At 37.3% G+C, this 24,238-nt stretch overlaps 1 protein-coding gene across 4 annotated transcripts in view; it reads right to left on the minus strand.

The window, feature by feature from the left end:
• Pcgf6 (polycomb group ring finger 6) overlaps positions 1 to 24,238 on the minus strand; it is a 40,265-nt gene that overhangs the window by 7,494 nt on the left and 8,533 nt on the right. Inside the window, exons 7-10 of one of the 4 annotated variants that reach the window (XR_010046207.1) lie at positions 21,192 to 21,219; positions 7,272 to 7,370; positions 6,804 to 6,838; positions 1,216 to 1,302 (exon numbers count right to left, since the gene is read on the minus strand). Coding sequence is in view for 3 of the 4 variants with exons in the window: in XM_063244631.1 (XP_063100701.1) it covers positions 1,216 to 1,302; positions 7,272 to 7,370; positions 21,192 to 21,219 (214 nt within the window). In the remaining variant the exon portion in view is untranslated. Of the gene's footprint in view, positions 1 to 1,215; positions 1,303 to 6,803; positions 6,839 to 7,271; positions 7,371 to 18,761; positions 18,919 to 21,191; positions 21,220 to 24,238 lie in introns of those variants that run through there. The other 3 variants (XM_063244631.1, XM_063244632.1, XM_063244633.1) reach the window with 3 other exon arrangements.

Here is a 24,238-nt window from a genome sequence, read left to right on the forward strand (position 1 = left end):
GCCAGCCTGGGCTACCCCCACTGTCTCAAAAAAAGAGGAAAAGAAACTAGGATGTCATAGTCCATGCAAGGATATGGGTTTGATTCTCAGCACTGCAAAAAATAAACTAAATTAATAAACAACAATAAACAGCAGCAGTTGCTGCCAACAAACTTAGAATATAGGCACATATGTGCTATAATTCCAGAATCTGGAAGGCGGAATAGGAGGATTTCAAGTTCAAGGCCAGCCCTGGCTACAACAGAAGGACCCTATCTCGAGGCTGGGGATTTAACTCAGTGGCATCAACTCCTGCTTGGCAAGCAGGCGGTTGCAAGTTCGATTCCTGGTACAAGAAAAGAAAAAAAAAAAAAAAAAAAAAAAAAAGGAGCAAAGTCATCCAGGTCAAGTCAGAGAGACCCTATCTCAAAATATAAAAGCCAATTTGCCATTCTTGTAAGCCACACAAACCATGTAGGGCCCAGGAAAAGAGGACCCAGTTCATCCCTCCCATAAGCAGTGCAAACCAAGAGGGGCCCAGGAAGACAGAAGCTAATTTGCCCTTCCTGTGAACCACATGGCACACAGGCTGAGAATCAAGAAGATCCCCGCGGTTCACCAAAAGCAACCAGCTGGTTCAGTGGGTAGGCTGAGTTGACAGCAGCTGAGGTACAAAACAACTAAATACTTGTATTTCTTGATTGATTTTGCAGGCCTGGGCATCTATTGGGAGGGTAACAGTATGGCAACGTGGGAGATTTCCTTCTGTGTAGTTTTTGAGCTCGTGTTGTTCTGTTTTGTTTTGTTCTGACTTATTGTTTTGTTTTATTTAGCGTTCTGCTTTGATTGGTTTTATTGTTTCATTTTATTTGGTTTTACTATGTCTGATGGTATAGACAGCTACTGGGAAGACAGCAGGATATACTGTAGTGGCCTTTGTTGATTTCCTGTTGTCCTAGTTTGAGGATCTGTACCACTTTACTGTTTGTTTTGATTGGCTTTATTCTGTTTTATTGTCTTTAAAATAATAAAATAAATACAAGCAAAAAATAGTAACAATCCAAAGGGGGTATATCTAGTAAGCATTTAATAAATATTAGCTGTAATTATTATTTGTGATCCAGATAATTTTAAGAAAATTGTGGGTCATTTGCAAAAATGTTATTCAAAAGCTAGAACTTTTCTTTCATGAAATCGCTTGTCTGCCTGGCAGAGCCCACACAGCCAGAGACCCACCTGCATTGCTGCATCACCTATTGCCCGCCGGATCTCCCGCAGGGTCTGGTACCGCTCCAGCAAGTGATCGCCACAGATGATGTCCACCTGTGGGAATCAAGAGCATGAAGGGTTGCTTTCCTGCTCCAGAGCAGCACCAGAGAAATGATGGGGAAAAACAACACAGTTACTTCAGGATGGGGTGTGTGCTTTTACTTTAGACTTATTACACAAATTTTTGCAAAAAGCCAGAAAATGGGAAGAACACAGAATGAAACAGTACTATATAATAATCAAAATGATTCCTTGAATTTCAGAGAAGTCATGTCCAATGTATTTAGCACAAAATGGCACGAGTACTTTTTCTAAAAGGTTTTTAATTATACAGTATTAACAATTAAGAAGGCAATCTTTTAATACTTCTCTTATGAAGAATTCCTTTTCCAATGACCTAAAATACTAAGTAAATTTTTGTGAACAGAACAACCTTAACATGATCCTTTTTCTTCCCCCCGTAAAGATGGGGTCTCACTGTGCAGTTCAGGCTGGCCTGGAACTTGTAGCAACCCTCCTCCTACCTCAGCCTTGAGTGCTGGGATTGTAAGTTGTCTCCATGCTCAGAAGTTTAACACAAACTTTGCAGCCCAGTAGTAATGGTAAAGTTCGAAGATTTACCATGTGTTTACACAGAATTCTCTAGAGAATATTGTACAATTATATACTACATTACAATAAGATTTCCATATATTTATTAAAATCAAAATGCAAATTTTTACTCTATCTGTGATTGGGCAGTTCCATATCATTGCTTTAACTTGGGGTCAGGTCCTCAGTCTTTTTCTCCCCACAGCACAAAGGACTGAACCCAGGGTCTTCTCACTGAGCTATATCCCCAGCTCTTTTTTATTTTTCATGTTGAGGAAGAGCCTCACTAAGTCACTACATTGCCCAGATGGGATTAAATTTGTGATCCTTCTGTTGCAGCTTCTCAGAGTGCTGGGATTACAGCCATGTGTCACCACCCCTGGTTAGTTTCTCATCTTATAAATACCTATCACTTAATTGACTCTCTCTCTAGAAGTCCTTAGTCTATGATTTATAATCTCTCCTTTTCCTCTACATCAGACTATCATCTAGGACTCCCCTTTTTCCTTCTCACATGCAATTAACTACAAAGCCCTATTGCTTCTTTTTTCCTACCCCTGCTGCCCTGAGGCTTAAACTTCTAAAACCACTCACTTCCTAACCAGAATTTAACTTCAAAATTCTTTTTACTTAAAAAAAAAAAAAAAAAATCCTAGGGGATAGGAGGAGTATAGCTCGATGGCATGCATGAGGCTTTGGGTCCAATCCTCCCAAAAGGAAATCAGTAATAAATGCTATGCACTAGCAACATGTTAACCTCCCTACAACCTTCAGCTTTGTTGAGAAAGAAGAGTAAAGGCTGTTGGGTTTAATGAGGAACCCTGTCTTTTAACACTGTTAGCTAATTCTTACATGCCTGTGAGCTGGGTATTCCCTCTTACAGGCCAGAGCAGACATTAAACTTCCTTAAAGCTACAAAGCTAGTAAGTAGCAAAGTTCAGATCTGAATCTAGATCTACCTCTCGTTCTATTTTTATCCAAAGCCTAAAGCATATAAACAATTTAAAGAGTAAAATAAAAGATAGTAGGAAACAGAAGACAGATCTTTTGAAAATTGGAAGGGGATTGACACTGAGGGAGAGAAGAGGGAAGGGAAGGGAAAAAGTGAAAAAAAAAAATTAAGATATATTATGTACCAACTCCTCCCAAAGAAATGAAATCATAGGGGCTGGGGATTTAGCTCAGCGGCATAAGCGCCTGCCTTGCAAGCAGGCAGTCGTGAGTTCGATCCCTGTTACTGATAAAAAGGAAAAAGACAAAAAAAAAAAAAAAAAGAAAAAGAAAGAAATGAAATCATTAGTACCACAAACAGGTGCTAATAAACATTTAAAAAATTTTTAAAGCCTTGCAGGGTGTCATGGTGCACACCTGTAATCCCAACACATAGGAGGCTGAGGCAAAAGTATTGCTACAAGTTCAAGGTCAGCCTGGGTTACACAGTGAGTTCAAGGTTAGCCTGAACTACACAGTGAGACCCTGGGTCAAAAAATAAGTAAAAAAAAAATTACAATTTTTGAAAAACCTAAAAACATCAGCATTAACAATTTCTTCTATAAAGGTTTAGATAATAAATAATTTATATTGCCAGGTGTGGTGGCACACACCTGTAATCCTAGCACTTAGGAGGCTGTGGTAGGAGAATCACTTCAAATTCAAGGCCAGTTTGGGTTACAAAGTGAGTTCAAGGCCAGAAAGTGAAATCCTGTGTCAAAAAGACAAAAAGGAAAAAAAACTTTGTTTTACAGACCACAGAATCTGTAATAACTATTGAGCTCAGGTGTTATAACATGCAAGCAGCAATAGTGTGGCTATGTTCCAATAACCCTTCATCTGTAAAAACAGGTGGCAGGTTAGATCTGCTCTTCAGGTAGCTGATCCAGACTTATGCTGTGTTTTTTTGTTTTTTCTTTCCTTGAGATGAGGTCTTGCTAAGACCAAGTCTCAAATTCCCAATTCTCCATCTAAGCTTCCCAAGCGCTGGGATCACCTCCATACCAGGCTTGCCAATACCCATTCTATTCCATAATTGTATGCAACCTTAGATTAGTAACAACTTCAGTGTTTTACATTTACCAGCTTCATTGGTTTTTATTTGTTTTTGGAGACAGGGTCTCACAAAACTGCCCTGGCTGGTCTCAAAACTTGATCCTTCTTCAGTCTCCTGAGTAGCTAACATTACACTGGCAACAATTTTATTAAAAAAAATTATAATTCACTGCAGCAAAAGCACAGGATATATAGCAAATTTTTAAGACACATAACATTACAGCTGGCCATGGTGGCATGTACCTGTAAACCCAGCACACTGAGAAGGACTGCAAGTTTGAGCCCAGTTTGGGCAATTCAGAGCAGAGACTTAGTGAGACACTGTCTCAAAAAATAACAAAAGGGCAAAGACTGCAGCTCAGTGTGAAGGCTGCTGGTTCAATATCAGGAAAAATGCAAAACCAAAATCAGAGCATTATAAAATTAAATGGCAATTCTTCCCACACTTCAATCCCAACCCCTAATGGCCAGTTACAAACTGTTTGCATAATGCTAGATGCTATGTGCGCCATTGTTTTTAGTCTTTACAAAAAAATGTGATCATACCACAAATACCATCTTATAATATTTTTAATGAAAACTTCCAAAATTTCATCATCCCAGAATTTAGGAGCCTGAGGCAGGAGGGTTACAAATCTCAGGACATCCTGGGCTGCACAGTGAGTTCCAGGCTGGCCCAGACTATACAATGAGACTCTGTCTCAAAATAAACAAACAAAACAGATAGAATACATGATTTTTAAATTGTCTTCCCTGGGTGTTTTCTTTCTCCCTCACTTTTTTTTTTTTTTTTTTGGTGGGGGGTTTGGTTGGCTACAAACCATTTTAAAGGTAGTTTATTACTCAATAGTTCACTGGTAATTATTTCTTCCTACTAATAAATAACCACATATAAAAGGTCCCACATCTGTAAACAAAACAAACAGCACATATTTCCTACCCAGGACTACATGGTTTAAAGAGAGTCCACATGGTACACTCAGGGGTCTACGGGACATCAAAATTTTATTCAATTACCAGTCACCCAGCTTGATGTCTCCTTCATATTGCACGTAACTCAAATTGCTTATTTCTCTTGGATTCAGAAAGCTTAAAAGATAATAATCACAAATTAATGCGTGTGCATACTTGATAACTGGGTTGCACTGCTTTATTTTTTATTTATTCATTCTTTTTTTTGATGATGGGGATTGAACTCACAACCTCACACTTACCAGGTAAACGCTTGAGCCACTGAGCTAAGTCACTGGCCCTGCACTGTTTTAATATTATATGAAATACGAAAAACACTCCTTAAGGGAAGTAAAGAGTATTTTATAGAGAACTAGGAGCTGATAGAAAAAATTAAAGATTGAGATGAAATTTAAATCACTTCTAAATGTCACTTGAATTCTGTAAGGAAAAGAGAACCCACATTTTCATATAACAAAATCAACTTAGAAGATATCTATGATACAACATAGTGACTATATAATAACAATATTTTGTTTTTGTTTTGAGGTACCACAACTAAACACAGGGCCTGATACATATTAATAACAATCTATTCTTGAAAAGTACTAAGTACAAAGTTTAAGGGTTCTCACCATTAAAAAAATAAGCATGTGAGGCCATGCTGCCTGTTAATTAGCTTGATTTAGGCATTCCACAGTATAACCTTCATGTCTACCTGATAAATACATACAATTTGTTGATTAAAAAGACTTGGCTGGGGATTTAGCTCAGTGGCATAAGTGCTTGCCTGGCAAGCACGAGGTCGTAGTTCAATCCCTGGTATCAAAAAAACCCAAAGAACAAGCACAACAAAAAAAAACCTAAAAAACAAAAAAACCACTTGGGTATAGTGGCATACACCTATAATTCCATCACTTGGGAGGCTGAAGCAGGAGGATCACCACAAATTCAAGTCCATACCTAACCATATAGCAGGGCCCTGTTAATCAATCAATGGGAAAAACACAAAAGCCCAATTTTGATCTTTATTAAATCATCAAATCGGATAAACACTTATAAATGGGAATTGTGCTCTGATAAAAATCTAGCCACAAAAGTCTAAATCCTAGTGAGGGCTGTCTTCGGTATCCTTATTTATTTTATATGATCAGGGAAAAGTTGTTTGCCTTCTGCTTTTAGAAATAATATACTCATACAAGATCCCTTGCAAGTCTTTATCCAGGAGACTCTGTTTCTAACCATAAGCCTAAGAGCAACCTCAAGTATGCCATGGCTATCAAGTAATAGGTAGGTCACTTGTAGCTTTCACTGCCATGAGATACAGCCAGCATGTCAGGCTCAGAGAAGTCACATTTCACTGGTCTTAATACCTATTTCTAGGGCAGTAGAGATTGGTACTATCAAAATTTTAGTCAGGTTTTTTTTTTTTTTTGTCTTTTTCATTTTTATCGGTACTGGAGATTGAACTCACGACTGCCTGCTTGCAAGGCAGGTGCTTATGCCGCTGAGCTAAATCCCCAGCCCCTTTAGTCAGGTTTTAACATATTAATTTAGGCAATACTAACAAAATATGTTTTAGCTGGGTATGATGGAGCATGCCTGCAACCCTAGCACTTTGGGAGGTTAAGGCAATAGGATCTCAAGTTCAAGCCCAGCCCAGGCAATTTAATGACTTTAGTGAGATTCTGTCTCAAACAAACAAATAACTTTTAAATTAATGAAAAAGAAAAAAAAAAAAAAGAATAAGGATAAAGCAAAGTTATAAAAATACGCATTTTCACTGGATCCATAACTTAGCTTGATTTAGGCATTCCACAGTACTATGAGTATTACAGAACTGTGAATATCTTTGTATTTTAATGTTTAGCAAGCACATAAAGTTTCCATCTTGTAACAACTAAAAATACTGTATGCTTAGAACAGGAGATGTAGGGGCTGGGGATTTAGCTCAGTGGCATACGCACCTGCCTTGCAAGCAGGCAGGTCATGAGTTTGATCCCTGGAACAGATAAAAAAAAAAAAAAAAAAAGAACAGGAGATGTTTTTCAATCATTAAAAAACTGGGAAGGCCTATATTTTTCACTTTATAGGTCTTTTTAGCATTTCTCTGACATCAAGAGATAATTTTTTTTTTTTTTGTCTTTTTCCTTTTTATCAGTAGCGGGGATCAATCTCACGACTGCCTGCTTACAAGGCAGGCGCTAATGCCACTGAGCTAAATCTCCAGCCCAAGAGATAATTCTTAATGTCAATAAGAAATGGACTGCCGTTAGAGGAGGGGATCATTGTACATCAACATTCAGTTAACATTTGCAGTGTCTACAGAATCATAAAACAAAAGGCACTGCATAAAATCGCAGAGTAATTCTTTCCTCACTATGCTAAAAGTAATCTTACAGCTTTACCTGTTCCTTTACATACACATACTGTACCTGACAAGCTGGATCAAGACCCATTTTTCTTCTGAGGAATTTTTCTACATGCCCAATAGTTGCTTCTCCCGAAACTCGGACAAACTTCTTTTCCAATGGCTATAAAAGTAAGTACAATTATTTTCAGATTACATATATGTATATACAGAATATGTATTATCCTTTTTTTTTTTTTTTTGTCTTTTTTGTTTTTATCGGTACCAGGGATCGAACTCACAACGTACACTTGCAAGGCAGGTGCTTATGGCCCTGAGCTAAATCCCCAGCCCCGTATTATCCTTTTTTAAAAGAGAAAAAACCCCAAAATTTCAAAACAAGAGGGTAACAACAGTTAATACATTGCAAATTGTTATCTTTAGTCAAAGAACAAGAGAACAGCATTTAACAGCCCACACAAACCTTTTCAATGAATTGAGAAATTAGTAGTATAACTATTTATACATATCTACATTTTTCATTTTTCACTTTTCCCTTCCTTTTCTCCATTCTCTCATCCCAGTTTCTCTTCCCTTTTGAAGCTTCTTCCTATTTCACAATATCTTATTACACATTTTGGATCTTATTTACTCTTTTAGCTTCTCACACTAGTGAGACAATGTGATGTTTACACGTGCAGGTCTGCTTTATTTCACTTATGGGTTCAGTCTTGAGTTGCATCCATTTACCTATGTCTCCAGTTTACCCTTCTTTGTGGCTGAGTAGTACTATATTACATAAAAATACCACCTCTTTTTTATCCATTCCTCAGTCAATGGGCCTTTAGGTTGTTTCCAAGATCTGGCTAACTATGCTGCTATAAACATGGGTGCACATATACTGCTGTGATACAATGTTTTTAATTCTTCTTGGAAGATACCCAGAAGATGGGTCAAATGAGAATCCTAGTTTTTTGAGGAATATCCACACTGATTTCCACAGTGGTTGCACCAGTCTACACTCCCACCAACAGTGGGAAAGGGTTCCTTTTCCCCTAAACCCCTCCATCATTTGTTATTGGTTAATTTCTTTTTCCAGGGTGAGATGGAATTTCAATGTTGTTTTAATTTGCATCTCTCAAATGACCAATGATGTTGAACATTTTTTCATATATTTATTTGCTGTTTGCATTTTGCCATCTGAGAAGTATGTATTCATCCCATTTTTGGATTGGGTCTTTAAATTTGGGAGGACTGCTATTTTTGAGTTCTCTATATGTTCTTGATGGTAATCATTTGTCTAAGGAACAACTGGCAAACATTTTTTCTCACATTTTGGGTTGTCTCGTCACTCTGTTGGTGGTTTTTCTTGCTATGCAAAAGCTCTTAAGTAAGATATCGCAGTTGTTGATTCTTTGTGACAGTTCTGTGCCATCGCAGTTTTACTCATAAAGTCCTTGCCTACACCAATGTCTTCAAGAGTTTTATCTATTTTCCAGCAGACTTAATGTTTCTGTTTAAAGTGCTGATCCATTTTGAATCTAGTTTAGTGCATGGAGAAAGATATGGGTCCAATTTTAATCTTCAGCAGCCAGTTTTTCCAGCACCATTTATTAAAGAGGCTATCCTTCTTCCGGCCAATGTGTTTGGCACTTATCAAAGATAAGGTGGCTTAGTGTGTCTAGAGTTGTTTCTCCATCTTCTAATCTGAGCCACTGATCCTCAGGAGTTTTGTTTTGTTTTTGCCAGTACCACAATGTTTTTTTTACATCACAGTAGCTTTATAGTATAACTTTAAGTCAAGGATTGTGATGTCACCTGCCTTGCCTTTGTTGCCCAGAACTGCTTCTGCTTTTCTAGGTCTCTTCTGGTTTCAGATGAATTTTAAGATTGTTTTCTCTAATTCTGTGAGATACACTATTAGAATTTTGATCACAATTGTATTAAATCTGTATAAGGGTTTTGGAAGCATGATCACTTTTATTATATTGATTCTTCCTATCCAAGAGAAAGAGATGTCTATTTCCTGACATCCTCTTCAACCTCCTTTTTCAAACTGCCATAGCTTTCAATGCAGAGGTCTTTTACAGCCTTTGTTAGATTGATTCCTAGGTATTTCACTTTTATATGTATAATCCTTAAAACATTTTTATAGCAAAGGTGATTCAATAGGTCTTTCTTCCTGTGCTGGAATGCAACCCCTGCATGCTAACACTACACTACATCCCCAGACTTCAATACTTTTGTTTTGGTTTGGTGTTTTGAAAAGGGTCTTATTCTGTTGCGCAGGCTGGCTTCGCACTCATAGTACTATCCTTCTGCCCTAACGTTAGGAGGGTTGGGATTATAGTTATGTCAACAGACCTTTTTTTTGGTCTTTTTGAGACAGGGTTACACTGTATGGTTCAGGCTGGTCTTGAACTCCACTTTGTAGCCCAGGCTGACTTCCAATTCCTGGTGATTCTCCTGCCTCAACTTTCCGAGTACTGGGATTACAGGTGTGTGGCACCATACACGGCTGTCAACAGACTCTTGAAAGAAAAACTACTATCAAGTTTGGGTTAATCCAGTACAGTGTCCACCATATTTGAGAGGGTTTAATCAGGATCCATTTTGAGAAGGGATTAATTGCTTAACTGAACCATGAAACAACTACACTCCAGAGTTTCTGGTATCACCTGACTATAGGGATTGGGTGGGAGATGGCCACAGGTGACAGCTGTGGAAAGGGCATGAGCTGACAAGAGACCTCCTAAAGATGCTCAGGATAGGAAGGACTGGGGCCCCACCCTCTGAAGTCATGCAAGGCATATGTGGCTTTCAGAGAGCTGTCTGGAAGTGTTGGCACCAAGTCCATCAGACTGCTTGATACCCTCCCTCTATCACTACAGAACTCAGTAGTCTGTTTTTCTACCTACCAACTTGAACAAGCAGATAGCCTGATTTGGATAGTTGCTACAGCTTGGGATGGATGAGATGGGTTGGCTCTGGACAGGGAGGCACCTTACAAACCCACTGAGCATAAAGGTAGGCAGAAAAAAATCATAGCTGGAGGTGCACAGAGAGACAGAGAAAGTAGGAGCTACCCAAGTGACTACCACCATCACTGACAGACCCCACTCATTGAGAAAGGCAGAGAACAACTCGGTATTCACACACAAATATTTGAGTGCAGAAATAAAACAGATATTAATGGCGACTCACTATCTCTCCCCCATCTCTACTGGATTACAAAACCACAAATCCCAGAAAGAAACCACTCATTGACAAAAAGAGAAATCTTTCTGCATGCTTTTTTCACTGATTGTGGTTGGGTTTTTCCTTTTTTCTTTTGCCTTGTTTCTTCTTTTCTGTTACTTTTATCTAATTCTATTAATTTCTTTTTATTTCTTTGTAGGATCCTTTATCTTGCTGGTCTTTCCTCATCTTTCTTTATTTCTCAGATTTTAACTTTGTTAAATTCTCCTGCTCCCCATCCACTCTAGCTTTCTGTTTTTGAAACTGGGTCTCACTATGTAGTTCAGACTGTCTCTAAACTGAAATTTGATATGATCCTCCTGCCTCAGCCTCCCAAGTGCTAGGATTACAGGCATATACCCTCATGCCCAGTCTCTCTACCATTACAGGTATAATTATTAAGCTTTATTAATCTCTAGATATTCAGTAAATTCTAGGCTATTACTGTTGAATTCTTTTCTATTGTTGCTGGAGTATAGTTGCTGTATTTAGTAGATATTTAGTGTATATTAATATTTAGTTTCTTTGTCTTGATACTATAGTTATATATCTCTTTTCTATGGTTAAAGGTGGTAAATTATTAGTTCCTATGGTAAGTCAATATTCAGTATGCTTTTGATTCTACTATTGTTGCTGGTTTTGTTTATATTGCCAGGGTAGAAGAGTTCTTGCCATTGATATTCTCTGTGCCACTATCTGGAGATTTTTTTGTCACTGACAGAACTTTGGTCAATTCCAAGAGAACTGGGTGTCAGACCAATTATACTGTACTTCCTCTCCCAAAATAAAGGATGCAGCTGGATCTTGGGACAGAGGCAAAGGTCTATAGTTAGCCAGGACCAGAGCGCATCACTTAAAAATAGACACAACAAAAGAGACAACAATATTCTATACACAAGAAACGCATTTAATTAAAAAAATTCACAGATTAACAAACCAAAGGATAGAAACAATATTTGATGCATTAGGAACCCCAAAACAAGCAGAAGTAGAAATCTTATTATCAGACAAAATGGACTTTAAGCTAAAACTGATCAGAAGGCTGGGCATGGTGGTACACATCTGTAATCCCAGCACTCAAGGCTGAGGTAGGAGGATCACTGTGAGTTTGAAGCCAGCCTGGGCTACACAGTGAGTTCAAAGCTAGCCTGAACTACACAGTGAGACCCTGCTTTGAAAAACAGTGTGTATGTGTATGTGTGCGCATGCGCACACAAGCGCGCACGCACACACACACACACACACACACACACACACACAAACTGAGCAGAAAAGGAAAATGACAGGACATATTGGTTAAGGGAATAACTCAACAGGAAGAAATAACAATTATAAACACATATGCAGTGCTTGCTTTGGCAGCACATATAATAACATATATGCACCAAAAAACAGTGCAATTATAGTGGGGGTACTTCAATATCCCACTGTCACAAATAGATCAACTAGACCAAAAAAAAAAAAAAAAAAAAAATCAACAAAGAAATATCAGAGTTGAACCAAACTTCAAACAACTTAACAGACTATAGAATGTTCTGCCTAACAACAGAATACATCCTCTTCTCAGGAAGAATGTAGAACTTTCTCCAAAACAGACTACATACTAGGCAATAAAGCATGTTTAAAACTAGAAATCAATGGCAAAAGAAACCACAGAAATTAGGCAAACACATGGAATTCAGTGATGCACTCTTGAATGATCAACGAGTCACACAAGAAACCAAGGAAGAAATTAGTTCCTAAAATCAAATGCCAGTACAATAACCAGAACCTATGGGACATAATGAAAGCACTCCTAAGTGGGAAGTTTATAGCTGTGAATGCTAACACCAGAAAACTAGAGTGAGCCCAGATAAATAACCTAATGATGGACTTTAAGGTCCTAAAAAACCAAAAACCATCCAAATCCAAATCCAAAGCTAGTACAAGGAAGGAAATTATAAATCAGAACAGAAATTAATGAAATTGAGACTAAAAGAAAAAAATACAAAGAAACAATGAATTGAAGAGTTGGTTCTCTTATCAAATGCAGGTACAAATTCTCTATGATGAATATGATAATGTATATCTAAATTGTAGCAATAAACTTAAAAAATAGTTCTTTGAAAGAATAAAAAAATAAGACAAATCCTTGCCAATCTTACCAAAACAAGGGAAGAAAAAAAACCCAAATCAATGCAATTAAAATGAAAAGGTGAAATCACAACGGATACTGCTGAAATTTCAGAAGATTAGTAACTACTTTGAAAACATGTACTCCAATAAAGCATAACCAAGTAGGCTTCATCCTCAAATAAAGCATATCCAAGTAGGATGCAACAATGGTTCAACATATACAGGTCAATAAATACAACACATCATATAAACAGAAGGAAGGACAGAAATCACAAGATCATCTCAATGGATGTATAAAAAACCTTTGACAAAACCCAACATACATTCATTAAAAACCAAACACACAGACAGACCAAAGAACAAAACAGGTATACAAAGACTTTATCTCAATATGATAAAAGCCATTTATGACAAATCTATTGCTAATATCACATTAAGTGTGGAGGTGGATGTGGTGGCATATGCTTCTAATCCCAGCACTCAGGAAACTAAAGCAAGAGGGTCTTGTTGAGCTCAAGGCCAGCCTGGGCTACCTATAAAGTTTAAAATCAACCGAAATTACATAGTAAGACCTTGTCTCAAAAAAATAAAAAAAAAAAGAAAAAAAGAAAAAAATAGGGGCTGGGGATTTAGCTCAGCGGCATAAGCGCCTGCCTTGCAAGCAGGCAGTCGTGAGTTCGATCCCCAGTACCGACAAAAAGGAAAAAGACAAAAAAAATAAAAATTAAAAAAAAAGAAAGAAAAAAAGAAAAAGAAAGAAAAGAGGAATGAAAGACGAAAGAGAGAAAAAGAAAAAAAAAGAACTATTTACAGTAATATCAAAAGTTAAATACTTAGGAATTTACCTACCAAGGAAGGGAAAGAACTCTATCACAAAAACTACAGGACTTTGAAAAAAATGTTTAAACAGGACATCAGAAAATAGAAAGATATCCCCCATTCCTGGATAGGCAAAACCAATATTGTCAAAAGGGCCATGTCCAAAATTGACCTACAGGTAATGCAATCTCAGTTAAAATACCAAGAGCATTCCTCACAGAACTGCAAAAATAAACCTTAAGGAAGAGACCTAGAATAGCAAAAGCAACACTGGGTAAAACAAAAGCAAAGCAAGAGCTATCAAAATCTGACTTGAAATTATATTACAAAGCTACAGTGATAAAAAAAAAAAAAACCCAGTATGGTACTGACATAAAAACAGACATGTGGACCAATGGAACAGAACACAAAGGATGTAAAAACAACCCCAGGCACATTCAGCCAGCTGATCTTTGAAAAAACAGCCAAAACATACACTGGGAAAAAGACAATAGCCTCTTTCAGATGATGCTGGGAAAACTGGCTATTCACATGTAGGAGACTGAATCTAGACCCCTATCTCTTACCATGTATTAAACTAACATCAAAATGGATCAAAGATCTAAACATTAAAAAGGAAACATTTAATCTACAGCAAGGTAAAATAGGTAAAACTCTTACAACAGGCATAGGCAAGGACTTTAATTGTACAGGAAATAACATCAACAATCAACAGATGGGATTATATTAAATTAAAGTCTCTGCATAGCAAACAACCAACATTGTAGAAAACCCACAGAATGGGAGAAAATTGGCCAGTAACAGAAGACTAACACCTAGAATACATCAAAAACTCAAAAAAAAAAAAAAAAAAAAAAAAAAAAACAAACCCCAAAAAACCACCCCAAATGAATGAGCCAATCAAGAAATGGACAACTAATATAAACACATACTTGGAAGAAATACAAACAGTGAATAAATACATTAAAAGAAAGCCTTCTACATTGTTGGTGGGAATGATTCCTAACCACTATGGAAATCTGTATGGGGATTCTTCAAAGCTAGCACTAGAAATGCCATTCAACCAAGTTATTCCCCTTGTAACTATTTTCCCAAGAGTTAAAGATATATTACAGTGATACCTGCATACCCATGTTTACAACAGCAAAATTCATAATACAGAAGATAAATCTTAGAAGTTGCCTGTCAAGCAACAAATGAATGGGTAAAGAAAATTTGGTATCTATCACAATAAAGTACTACTCTGCCATAAAGGATAAATTTGAGTCATTTGTAGGAAAATGGATGCACCTTGAAACACTACCATTAAGTGAGATAAATATGACACAGAAGCTTAAATATCAAATGGTTTCTTTTATAGGAAATAGGGAGTTTCTGCAAAAAGGAAAATGACCAAGAGATGGATGATAGAAGGGAGGAAGAGGAATAAAAAACATAAAAAAAAAAATTTAGGCTGGAGGTTTAGCCTAGTGTGTAAGCGCCTTCCTGGCAAGCATGAGGTTGTGAGTTCAATTTCTGGTACAAAACAACAACAACAACAACAACCTTATTTATGGTTTAGGGGACTGAACCTATAGCCTCGTAAGTATAGGCAAGTGCTCTATTACTGAATTATAGCCCTAACCCATGCTGGTTTACTTTAATACCTCACCAAACACGAAACAAAAAGCCAGGTACATGTCCATACTGTAGTCTCAACTATCTAGGATGCCAGGTAGGAGGACTGTTTGAGTCCTGGAGTTTGATATCAGCTTGAGCATCATAACAAGACTCTGTCTCTTTAAAAACAAAAAAATTTTAAAAAGAACTAGTAGAAATAAAATTCAGAGTAAGATTCACTCAAGTACTGAATTTATACCTCAAAGATAGAAATAAGCTGGGGGTAGCAGCACACACCTATAATTCTAGCACATGGGAGATTGAAGCAAGAAAGATCTCAAGTTTGAGGCCAGCCTAAGCTACACACTGACGTATCTCAGAAACATAAAAACCAGAAAGAAACAAGACAGAAAATACCCAAGACTAAATGTTTAAGACAACCTAAGTTCAACAAAAAGTTTCAAGGGAAAAAAAAGATGGAAGAGGGATGACTAGACTGAAAAACATGAAAGGTTATAAGTGACAGCTAAGTCAACTAATTACAGTACACAGGCCTTATCTGGACCCAGATTTAAATAAAACCTACAAAACAATATTCAACTGAATTTGTTAAAGTTAATTTAGCTAAAGATAGCAACACTGTAATTCTATGAAATTGACTCTAGGAAATTTTTGTTTTGTTTTTTGAGACAAGGTGTCTCTATGTAGTTTGGGTTGGCTTTGAATTTAGTAGCTTAGTCTAGTCTTGAACTCGTGGTGATCCTCCTGCCTGTCTCCCAAGTACTGAGATCAATTTAGGAAATTTAATTAGTATATGATACTTGATTTAAAAAGTATTACTATTATAGATCTTTAGTGCTGGGAGTTGAGCCCAGTGACTTGCACACATAAGTACATACTCTATTACTGAATTATACACCCAGCTCCAAAAAATTATCGTTAATTTTAAAAAGTGCATCATTGGATCAGTGTATAACTTATTCGTAGAATGCTTGCCAAACACGTCCAAAGACCTGGATTCAATCACCAGCCCAGGGGAAAAAAAAGCAAAGCAGTACTATCACCACTATTATGTTTGTAAAAGTAGTCTTTATATTTTAGAAGCAAACAGCAAATAGAATTACTGACAAATGATATGTAGTCTTGGATTTGCTTCAAAATTTTATGATAGGTAACCAGGGCACAGCAGCATGTGTCTGCAGAGAAAGGAGGATCACAAGTTTCAGCCCAGGATGGGCAACTTAGCAAGACCTTTTCTCAAAATTAAAAAAAAAAAAAGAAAAGAAAAGAAAAGAAAAAAGCAGTTGTGGCTCAGTGCAAAGGTCCTGGGTTCAATATGCAATACAAGAGGGAAAATTAACTTATGACAAGAGTAAAAGTGGTAAAGGTATAAACAAGATTGGTTGTGGGTTTTTTTGGTACCAAGAATCAAACTCAGAACCTCATGCTTGCCAGGTAGGTACTTGTTCCACTGAGCTAAATCCCCAGCCCCTGGTTGTAAGTTTATAATACCACAGAATATGTAAGTGTTCATTATACTGTTCTACTGTTTTATGAGCTTTTAAATTTCCATAATAAAGGCAATCCATTTGGGACCCCTCCTGTCTTATTCTCTATTCCTATTCCCATACTTTTTCTCCAGTAAATTTTCCTACTCTTAAAAGTAAATTATTTCCATAAGAAGCATGCTGTGGTCCAAGGCAGGAGAATCACTGGAGCCCAGGAATGGAGTTCAAGACCATCCTGTGCAATACAGCGAGATCATGACTCAAAAATAAAACCAAAGTCAAGCATAAAAAAGGTCTTTCTTTTAAATGAAAAGATTAACATCTAGACATGTGTGGCCATGAGGTGAAGGTGGCAGGTAGAGGAGACCTAAGTTTAGAAAGTAGAAATTAATGCTTACCTAGCCTTTCTCTTTGGGACAATTAAGTCTATTATCAACTAATGTGAATGAAAAGCTGAGGAAATCAGGAATAAAAATGTAACTTTTAGGAAACTTCCTAAGTTTTTCTAGCACTAATAGAAAAGGGGCCTGTGGTGACCCAGAGGGCCAGGACAGGTTAGAGGCATACTGCTTTCACATAAATCTTATCTGAAGTCTGGTTCACAAAAGTCCCTTCCTGACTAAAACTAATAGTAAATTAGATAGCTACGTTAGACAGATGACTCACTCTGTTATCACGGCCCAGCAGACCACAGAGGCAAGAGTACAGGTACTCCAGACACAGGCTTCCTAGGCTGAAACCCTGGCTTTGCATTCTCTAGGTGCAAGGTTTTGTGCAAGTTCCTGAAGCAACTACGGTATCTGGCACACTGTAAGCACTGAAGAATTATTACTGCTGTGTCGTGAACTAGTTGTCTTTAAAGTATCTTGTATCGCTGGGTTGTTCTTTATGTGAAGGATTTTTAACTCCTACAGGGAAATCATTTGTCACTTATCACCTGGACAAAAATGCCAAAGTTCTTGTGTGTGCGCACTCATGTGCACGTGTACATGTGAAACACTGGGGACTGAATCCAGTACCATCCCACTGAGCTACAGCCCCCTTTATTTTGAGACAGGGTCTTCCTAAGTCACCAAATTGCCCAGGCTGGGCTTGAACCTGTGATCCTCCTGCCTTAGCCTCCTGGAGTGCAGGAATATAGGTACCATAAAGGGCCTGCAGTTCTCACGCTCTTTGAATATAGATATAGACATATTTTACAAAGTACAGGCAACCTCACTAAAGAGGAGATGGAGCAGCATCCCAGAGGAGCCTGCATGGCCCCACCTGATTAGCATGAGAATCTCATCTGATGCCCTAAGAAGCTATATCTGGATAATTTAATGGGATGCCTTCCGCCAATCAATATACTTGTGATGATTCTGGCCTTAGCATCTTAAGAACAGGTTTCTGGTATATAAGCAGAGGACAATCCAATCTTTGGTTTCTAAATTCCTGTTGGGCTCCTTATCCCAAGTGTTTGATGAAATTAATTTAGCTAGAGTTATCAATACTATAATTCTTAGAATTATGAGATAAGTCAATATTTGAAAGATAAAAATCAATCTTGGTATTTAAATTTGGGAATTGATACGACTAACTGAAGATCTCATACTCCATGCTCACAAGTTGAAAGAGGCTTTTTTCTGTGTAACTGACCCACAGCTTTTTCAAAGATGTTTTGCTTCTTCCTCTCTATACACTATACCTAATAGCATTCCACTATCTGCAAATAGAAAATTCTGGATTCCAATGTATCTGATGCAACTGTCTAAACAAGCCCATATTTAAATTTTTGTTATTATATCCTATTTATTTATTTGGTTGGTTGACTGGGTGGTTTATTGAGAAACTATATAGTTCAGACTCAACTTTCCTACCTTAGCCTCCCAAGTGTGAGTTCTGGGGCTACACATGTGCACCATCATGTCCACCTAAATATCTTTGTTGTTGTTCTCTATTTTTTTTTTGATGCAGTGTCTTGCCATGCAGTTCAGGCTGCCCTGGACCTCTCAGTGGTCCCCCTGCCTCAGCTTACTGAGGGCTGGGATGTTATGTGTGTGCTACCATACCCACCACAGTCTCAAAATGTTTACAGTAAATTGTAAACAATGGTTCTGTTCAGAATTTCTACTAAATCTGGTTTATCTTTTTAAAATGTTTGAGACCAGATATGGGGGTGCATGTTTGTGATCCCAGCATTCAGGAATCTGAGCCAAGACGATCACTGTGAGTTCTAAGCCAGCCTGTGCTACCTGGTGAACTCAAGGCAGCCTGAACCACACAGTGAGATTCTGTCTCATAAAAAACAAAACAAAACAACAACAAAAACCAGCTTTATTCAGATATGCTTCATATGCCATTAAATTTACCCTTTACAAATTATATGGGGAAAAAAGTATGCACTTTGATGGATTTAGTATATTTACAAAGTTGCACGGCCATCATTCCTAATTTCAGAATGTCTTCGTCACCCTAAAAAGAAATTCATCTAAGTTAACAGTCACCCTCCATTTCATCTCTCCCATCAGACTCTGGCAACCACTTAGTCTGTTTTCTGTACCTGTAGTTTCCTGTCCTGGACATTTGATCTAAATGGAAGACAACAACAGATGCGTCTTTGTGTCTGGCTTCTTCCACCAGCACCATGTTTTAAGGGATCATCTATGATGTAGCATGTATCAGAACACTAGTCCTTTTTTTCCCCTACTATTCCTTTTCACTACCAAATAATTTTCCTTTACATAGATATACCACATTTTGTTTATGCATTCATCAGTAATGGATGTTTAGGTTGTTTCCAATTTAGGACTATATCTCGAAGGAAAAAGCTTTACAGGATACTTTTCAAACCAAACCCAAATATGGTGCATATACCACAACCGATTTATATGTACTTTGAGCTGTTTTATTCAGCAGGTTCCATCTACAGATTCCTTTTTTATCTCTTTCCCTTGAAAGGAAGATAAGCTAGATGTGGAGGCACACACCTGTAATCCCAGCACTTTGAGCTGCTGGGGCACACAAGTTTACTGGCTGGACTGAGACCGACAGCTAAAAGCTTGGAGTCAGCCTGCACTACAAATTGAGTTCAAAATCACATAGAGTGGTTATGTACTTAAGTACACCATGTACTTACACCACACAGTGAGTAATCTTGTCTCAAAAAACCCAGTGATAATAATAATAATAAGAAGAATCTTTTTTTTTTTTTTTTGTCTTTTTCATTTTTATCGGTACCAGGGATCGAACTCACGACTACCTGCTTGCAAGGCAGGCGCTTATGCCGCTGAGCTAAATCCCCAGCCCCCAATAGGAATCTTTTGTCATGTAGTTTCCCACTATCTAGATTTAGGATATTCCTTCAGTGTCATTTAACATGTTCCTCTCTTCCTGTGTTTCCTGGAAATTAGCAATTAAATGTAGAAGCATGATCCTCCCATGTTTGTTTTGGCAAGAACATCTTATATGTGAGATGTCTATCATGTGTTTTTGATGTGCAAGGATCAGAACTATATAAATACCCTAGATACACATGTGCTTTTATGGAAGAAACTAAGTAACATTTCAATTTATTTTCTAGTTCTTTCATGAGGTTTTCGAACTGCTAGTCTGTCTGGCTACCACAAATTGTTGGACAGATAATGGAATACTAAAACAGTATAACCCATGCAGAAACTTTCTGCCACTTTCCTACCTTGTTATGAAACATATCATTGATACGAAAGTTTCATAAACAAATTCTATGAAACAATTTCCTAAAATGAATTATCACTGTTTGATATTTACAATGTTAAAGGAGGTTTACAGTTATCAAAAATCACCAGAACTTACTGCTGTATTCCCTCCATCACACTGAGTAAGATATTTGTCATAAACTTCACATCCAGAGAAGTACTTATCTTTTCCTATTCATGTCTCTAATCTAGCATATTCACAAAACACAGGATACTAAAAGGTGTAACTCATCTGAATCTTAGCATAGACTTTTACAAAGTCATTGAAAATCTTAAACAGTTACCCATTCCTTATATATTTACAATCCCAAGTAACTACAAGGCATAGTTTACCCTTTTAAAGAAGTTCCCTTCTTTTTTGGTTTGGTTTTTTGAGAAAAGGTCTTGCTGTACCAGGCTAGCCTTGAACCCATTATGTAGCCCAGGTTGGTCTTGAACTCGAAGCCCCACCTCCCAAATGCTGAGACTGTAGGCATGAGCCACCACACCCAAGCAGGAGTTTCCTTTTCCCGAATGGCTCATACTATAGCAGCAATATTACACAACAACATTTGGAATTTTGGAGCCCTTAAAACAACTCTGAGTTTAAGTATGTTACAAGTATGTTCTTACCCCTAAAATCTATAAATGCAAGTTGGAGCAGGTTAACTTGAGTTAAAAATGTTACATGTAAATAAAATTTTAAGCTCATGTTTAACTTTAAATACCAACTATGAAAAAAAAAGGCTTTGAAATTTTTTACTCACCAAATTAACATAGCATTTGGTTTTAGAGTCTTCACTTATTTTTCCTTAGGCTATTGTTCTCAATTAATAACAAATTCCTATTTAATAATTCCTCTTCTCAGAAACTATTATAACAGACTGTTGTTGAAGATGCTACTTAAATAATTTATTTGTGAAATATTGTTTACAGTAATTGAAGACAACTTCCATTTTATGGTATGTAACACTCAAACTTGCATTACGCTACAGGGTCCTCTTATGAAATGAATAAAAAAAAGTAAAATACCTTAAAATGTCCTGTGTCTTCATTAGCACTGAAAAATGAGAGCAAAGTTAATCACCATTTAACACTTTTATATTTAATCGCAATACAATAACAAATAAATCTAAATACTGAGAAATATGTTTATTTTTATTTTATAATATGGTCACCTAAATCTTTATAAAATAAACTAATGTAATTGTTATTCCTGCCACCTAGTGGTAATAGAAGGCAGTTTTATCCAGCATGTTATACTAGGCCATACTTCAGAAATTAAAAAGTATATTCTTTTTCTTTATGGAAAAACACACCAAAAATTTTATTTTACTCCAAGTGCTGGGATCACAAGCATGCACCACCACATGACTTTTTTTTCTGTTCTTGAGATGAGGTCTTGGTATATTCTCCAGTGAGCCTCAAATTCTTTTCCTTTTTCTTCCTTTCCTTTTTTTTTTTTTTTGGTAACAGGGATCAAACTCACAACCTCATGCTTACCAGGCAAGTGCTTGAGCTATGAGCTAAATCCCTGGCCCGAGCTCAAATTCATAATCCTCCTGCCTTCATCTCCCTCGTGTCTAAGCATACAGGTGCGCATTAACATACCTAGCTAAGATTTCCTAGAAGTCTGCTCTGTTTCTGTTGTTTACTTGCTGAATACCAACCTGGGGATGATTTTACTTATATATGTCTTTCACCTAGAAGCACAAAGAGATTCTTGAATAAATCAATTAGTCTCATATCATGGGGGAGATAAGGAGCACTAACAGTGGCTGAACATCTATTATGTTCTATCAGGTCTTCATACCTACAAGACCATCAGAGCAAGAAAATCATCAAGCTTTATTAAGCTTGGGTTTAAACTGAGCCATGCCTAGCATTAATGCTCATGTGTTCTGCTGCTGCTGCTGTTTCTCATCATTTTTAAGATACTGCCTCACTGTGCTGCCAGGCAGCCTCCCAAGTAGCTGGGATTAGACATGCACCACCAGGCACAGCTGCATGTTTCTTCTTCCCTGCTGTGTGTTGAGTAAGAGGCAAGGTTACAACTGTATCAGCTTCAGTTTGTTTTTGAAGGAGGGATGCAAGTCTGGGCCTTGCTCAGGCTGGGCAAGAGCTTTACAACTGAGCTACATCCCCAGCTCTTTTTATTTTGAGAGAGTCTCCTCAGTAGTTTGGATTATAGGAAATGAACCACCATACACACCTGACTAGAATTAACTAATTAATTTGCTATTGTTTACTGAACCCAGGACCTTCAATGAGCTGTCTCTTAAACCCCTTATTTTTCTCTTGAGATACAGTCTAAGTTACTGCATTGCCCAGGCTGGGCTAGGACCTGCAAGCTTCCTGCCTCAGCTTCTTAAGAATGCTAAAGAGCAGGGAATATAGCTCAGTGGCATAGCACCTGCCTGGCAAGAGCAAGGTCCTGAGTTTGACTCTAGATACACTAAAAAAAAAACAAAAGAGTGCTGGGATTACAGGTGCATGCCAACATACCTGGCTCTAAATATTCTTTATAATAAAAATATATGAATGGCCTGGGGGTACTAGCTCAGTGATAGAGCACTTATCTAGCATATTTGAAGCTGTGGGTATAACTACCACCACCACCACACACACACACACACACACACACACACACAAACACACAGTATTACATATAATTTGTATCATATATAATATAGTATAGTATACTAACATATACCTGTAAATTGTGTTTGAAACATGTTATACAGCATAGAATATAAATATTACACAAATTCTACAAATATATATTATGTAACTATAAAATGCCAGCTGGGTGTGTGGTGGTGCACAATCCCAGCACTAGGGAGGCTGAGGCAAAATGGCTGAGTTTGAAGCCAGGTTGGGGCTACATAGTGAGTTTAAGGCCAGCCTGAACTACATAGTGTCACCCTGCCTCAAACCACCTCCTAAAATAGTGCCATCCATATACATGTAAGATTATATAATTTTATAGTTAAAAACAAAACATTTCATTTACTCCAAAAATGATTTTTGGATGGTAACAAAGTGGTAGAGTAGATGTTTGGCATGTGTAAAGTCCTAATCCCAATCACATAAATAAATAAATAGGCTAGGGATATAGCTCAGTGGTAGAGCACTTGCCTAAAAATGCACAAGACACTGGGTCCTATTCACAAGCAAACAAATGCCCAAACAAAAAATAAAGCACTGTATATGGGCACCTGATGTCTGCCTGAATATCTTAAGAGAAAGCTTTTTAACTGACAAATCAGCCCACATTTGTAGGCAACCTCATCAGAAAGTGCTTACACGAAATCACATGTTTTTTCCCCGTTAACGACTACCTGCTGGTCCTTGTTTTGCCCATTAGTACTTCTGTGAATAAGACTATCTTATGGGATAATCTCCTATTAATATTTGAAACTAACTAGAGGATTTATCATTGCTTCCTCTTTCTCAAATACTGATATTTCTCCAACTGCCAAATATGATATATTTTCAAGTTTATTATTCTGATTATGACTTCATTTGTTACTCTGTTAAAATGCTACACAGAAACAAAATGTAAATAGAATGGTACTTAGAGGTGAGACGTTCCAGATGGAGTTACACAACATACACGACACTATGACATTATTGCTCCTGTTTACCAAACACTGCTGCACATCCAACTACACACTGTAGAGCGTATAATGCATCAAGTTTCTGTCCCATCACACTCAGGGTTCATGTTCTACATATTACATTGCTATGGATCATTACACTTTTATTGTGAAATGACACTGCATTATTTCAATATTCATGTAATGACAATGGTTTAGACATGTAAAAATATGCTGGTGATTTACAACAATCCTGTGAATTGCTATTAGTCTTCAACTTCAAAACACAGAACTGCTGAGCATAATAGTACTTGTCTGAATCCTAGCTCTCTCAGAGGCTGAGGCAGAAAGATCACAAATTTGAGCCCAGTCTGGGAAATTTAGTAACGATGATATGGGTCTCAAAAATAAATAAATAAAATGGGCTGGGGATTATCTTGGTGCAAAGGCCCTGCATTTGGTCCCCAGTACAAGGGAAAA

The sequence above is a fragment of the Cavia porcellus genome, unplaced genomic scaffold (assembly GCF_034190915.1).
Source record: "Cavia porcellus strain 051 isolate PalLab524CR breed Dunkin Hartley unplaced genomic scaffold, mCavPor4.1 scaffold_2, whole genome shotgun sequence".
Lineage (NCBI taxonomy): Eukaryota > Metazoa > Chordata > Mammalia > Rodentia > Caviidae > Cavia > Cavia porcellus.